This window comes from Argentina silus (genome assembly GCF_951799395.1).
Source record: "Argentina silus genome assembly, chromosome: 10".
Classification (NCBI taxonomy): domain Eukaryota; kingdom Metazoa; phylum Chordata; class Actinopteri; order Argentiniformes; family Argentinidae; genus Argentina; species Argentina silus.
This window is the reverse complement of record NC_139664.1, coordinates 6,589,826-6,593,798: the sequence shown is the minus strand read 5'-3', so window position 1 is coordinate 6,593,798 and position 3,973 is coordinate 6,589,826. Positions and strand designations below refer to the sequence as shown.

The 3,973-nt window shown below is 43.7% G+C and overlaps 1 protein-coding gene across 1 annotated transcript; it reads left to right on the top strand.

The window, feature by feature from the left end:
* Positions 1–712: 712 nt before the first annotated feature.
* apoa2 (apolipoprotein A-II) lies at positions 713–2,479 on the top strand (the record flags this gene model as incomplete). Its single annotated transcript, XM_083678516.1, has 3 exons — positions 713–755; positions 1,716–1,944; positions 2,320–2,479. 3 exons carry the CDS (start codon positions 713–715, stop codon positions 2,477–2,479), a joined length of 432 nt encoding a protein of 143 aa, XP_083534642.1.
* Positions 2,480–3,973: the final 1,494 nt, after the last annotated feature.

The window sequence follows — 3,973 nt, the reverse complement described above, 5'->3', positions numbered from 1 at the left end:
GACACAACAAACAAAGACATTTAATAAAACCAAAGAGCATGTGCACCATAGAGGGCATTAGTGTATGTATACATATCTGAATTAACGTTTATTAAAGGTGCACTGCACCTCCCCTTACCATCACGAGACATATATTTCCACATATGAGGGTGAAACCAAGTGCAATGGACTTTGTGTAGGTGAACGAGTGTGTGTGGGTGTGTGTGTGGGGTGTTAGTACCATATGTACAGTGGGTGACTGTGTGAATAGGTGTGTGTGTAAGCACATGTGCATGTGTGTGTGTGTGTGTGTGTGTGTGTGTGTGTGTGTGTGTGTGTGTGTGTGGGTGTGTGTGTGTGTGCTCATGAGATGACGCTGTTTACCCTCCTCCCTATATTATGGTGTTCACTTCTACAGAAGTTACAGACAACTCACAACCAGAGAAGACTGTCATTTTGTTCACAGGGATCTGTACCCACCACAACAGCAGGTAATTTTCTCTTCATGCATGTTTTAATGTAAAATCTCAACTTTTAGAGATCTAACACTGTGTACACTCTGGTAATATTGCACATCTAATTTCTGCATTTTTGCATATTTTGAGATGCATCTTCATAGTGCAACAATTTTAGAACTTTCAATTCAAATTAAGAGAGTGGCCTTGCTTACTGCTTGTATTGTAAACAATGCTTTGAGAAGATTTTGATCAGTTTGTCTTCTTTCCTTTCAGTTATGTCTCCAAAATACGTAGTAGCCCTCATCCTTGCCCTGCAAGGTAAGACCAAGAACCTGCGACACACCACACGCAGCGACTCAAACCAGAACCAGATTGATAGTTGCAGAACTTCAGAGAGCAATTCTACAGACACTTATTTGAAGAATGTCACATTGTCACGAAACCCAGCCCTGTATCATAACCTGAAACCATGCAAACACTGTGCTTGAGAGAACAACTCTTATAATTAGACCAAATGCTATAATCTTATCTCATGCATTCAATACAGAAACCTGGACATAGGATGTTAGAGTGACTGATAACAGATGTGTCCTGCCTGTCATGGCTTATCCATTGTCTGTTCTCTCTGCTTCAAAATTGCACTGTAAGCATTACAGTGCCAGTGGCTGACCTCTGGGGCTCCACCTAAAATAAGCACTGTTATCTGATTGTGACAGGCTCTGAGTCTGAGCTGTGAGACTATCAGAAGCTGACCTGACTCCTACTAGGGTTATTCAAAGGGATAAGAGAGGTCTAAGAGGTTGTGTTTCAGTGGCCTTTGACCATGCAGACACGCGTAGACAAGCACACAGGCTAAATTACACTAATGCACCGATTACACTGCTCTTTGGAGATAGCATGCAGCACACACTTTTAACTTGAACATAATACTGGATACACATTTTAAGGACAAGAAAGTCAGTAAGTAAGTTCATTGGATACACCAGGGTTTATAAATACGTAATCAACATTCTAAAAAAAAGTGGAACATCCCTTTAAATGAGTCAAGCAAAAGGCATCTCAATCTAAGCTATTTTTTTTATTCTCTTCCCATTCCATCCCTCCTTCCCCCACTGTCCCCCATTTCATGTCTCTCCTTTCAACATCTTCCCATCTTCTCTCCTCGCTACCTGTCTATCTCTGTTCCCTCTCTGTTACTCAACTCTGCTCCTCTCCCCCCTCTCTCTCTCTCTCTCTCTCTCTCTCTCTCTCTCTCTCTCTCTCTCCCCCCCACCACAGTCTCTATGTGCCTGTGCGAGATTCCAGAGCCTGACAAGGAGCTGGTGGAGAAGTATGAGGCCATGAGGGCTGTATTCTACAAGAGGCTGTTGAATGCCTATGGTAAGGTGCAGGCCGCATTAGGACCAGTGGTGGAGGGAGCAAGCACCGGCCAGGGACAGGCTGTCAAGGACTACATTGAGGAACTGCAGACTAAGCCCAACTTCCAGAGTGCCGTCAAGATCGCCTCGTGAGTGACCCCATCTGACTGTCTACCTGTCTGTCTGTCCGTCTGTCTATCTGTCTGTCCATCTGTCTGCCTGTATCTCTGTCTGTCTACCTGTCTACCTGTCTGTCCGTCTGTCTATCTGTCTGTCTACCTGTATCTCTGTCCGTCTGTCTATCCGTCTGTCTGCCTGTATCTCTGTCTGTCTACCTGTCTACCTGTCTGTCTGTCTGTCTGTCTGTCTGTCTGTCCGTCTGTCTATCTGTCTGTCTACCTGTATCTCTGTCTGTCTACCTGTCTGTCTGGCTGTCTAACTGTTCATAGACATAGAAATGGATATTTCATTGTTCTTTATTGAAAGGAATGACATCACTGACTGTTTTCTCCTGTTCTATCCAGTGCTGTGGGCCAGGAGGCAGCACCCCTAGTGGAAAAGGCCCGTTTGGCAGGCCTGGGACTGTACGGACAGTACCTGCGCCCCCACATCGGCACCTACCTGGACGAAGCCATCAACTCCATCAAGGTGTACCTGGACAAGGTCCTGCCCGCTGAGAAGTGAGCCCTTACCAGTCGCCATCGCACCGGACCAGCCCTCACGCTTGAGGCTTGCCTTAGCGCTGTAGTTGTGCTTACAATACATGTGTTTAAATGGTGAAGAAAAAGCAAAAGCTAATTAGCCTAAAGCTAATTCATAAGAGCAATGCACAATGCAAAACGCATCCCCCATTCCTAAGTCAATACTTTTCTTGACATCCCTAGACATAGATTTTACACAGGTAACCATGGTCAGAGCAAGATGAGTTTCATCATTCCAAAAACATTGTGCATGTACAGTATAATGTGTTTGACACTCTAAACAGGAGTGTGTGTGTGTGAGTGTTCAATAAACATGGAATTGGAACCCCCTGACTGATACTGGTGCAGTTATCATTTAATATGTACACTCACCGGCCACTTTTTTAGGTACACCTGTTCAACTGCTCGTTAACGCAAATATCTAATGGTGTGGGGGATATTTTCTTGGCACACTTTGGGCCCCTTAGTACCAATTGAGCATCGTTTAAACGCCACAGCCTACCTGAGTATTGTTGCTGACCATGTCCATCCCTTTATGACATCAGTGTACCCATCTTCTGATGGCTGCTTCCAGCAGGATAACGCGCCATGTCACAAAGCTCACATCATCTCAAACTGGTTTCTTGAACATGACAATGAGTTCACTGTACTCCAATGGCCTCCACAGTCACCAGATCTCAATCCAATAGAGCACCTTTGGGATGTGGTGGAACGGGAGATTCGCATCATGGATGTGCAGCTGACAAATCTGCAGCAATGATGCTATCATGTCAATATGGACCAAAATCTTTGAGGAATGTTTCCAGCACCTTGTTGAATCTATGCCACAAAGAATTAAGGCAGTTCTGAAGGCAAAAGGGGGTCCAACCCGGTACTAGCAAGGTGTACCTAATAAAGTGGCCGGTGAGTGTATATGCCATTTAGCTGACGCTTTTATCCAAAGCGACTTACATTGCAGTGAGTGCCTTCATTTCAGTATATATGGTCCCATCGGGAATCAAACCCACAACCTAAGCGTTGTTAGCGCCATGCTCTACCGACTGAGCCACAGAGGACCATGTATTATATATATATATTATATATTATATTATCATTTAACTCATGTGTATGAAGAATATGAAGAACATCATAGATCAGAGAGAAAACAACCAAATAACCACAACAGATCAGCTTTGTCGGCTCTGAAGTGTGATGATGTGCTTACTATCTGCTAGGATCAGTAAACAACCAAATAACCACAACAGATCAGCTTTGTCGGCTCTGAAGTGTGATGATGTGCTTACTATCTGCTAGGATCAGTATATTACTATTATCTGTCAATCTCTACATTCTCTACAATCTCTACACAGTAATACATTGAACAATACTTCTCATTCAAGTATTTAACATATCAAATCACATTTAAGTAATTGATTAAAAGCTATACATGTAAATGTCCCTTTTGTTGACCATGGACAAATCTACACCTCCCATGTCA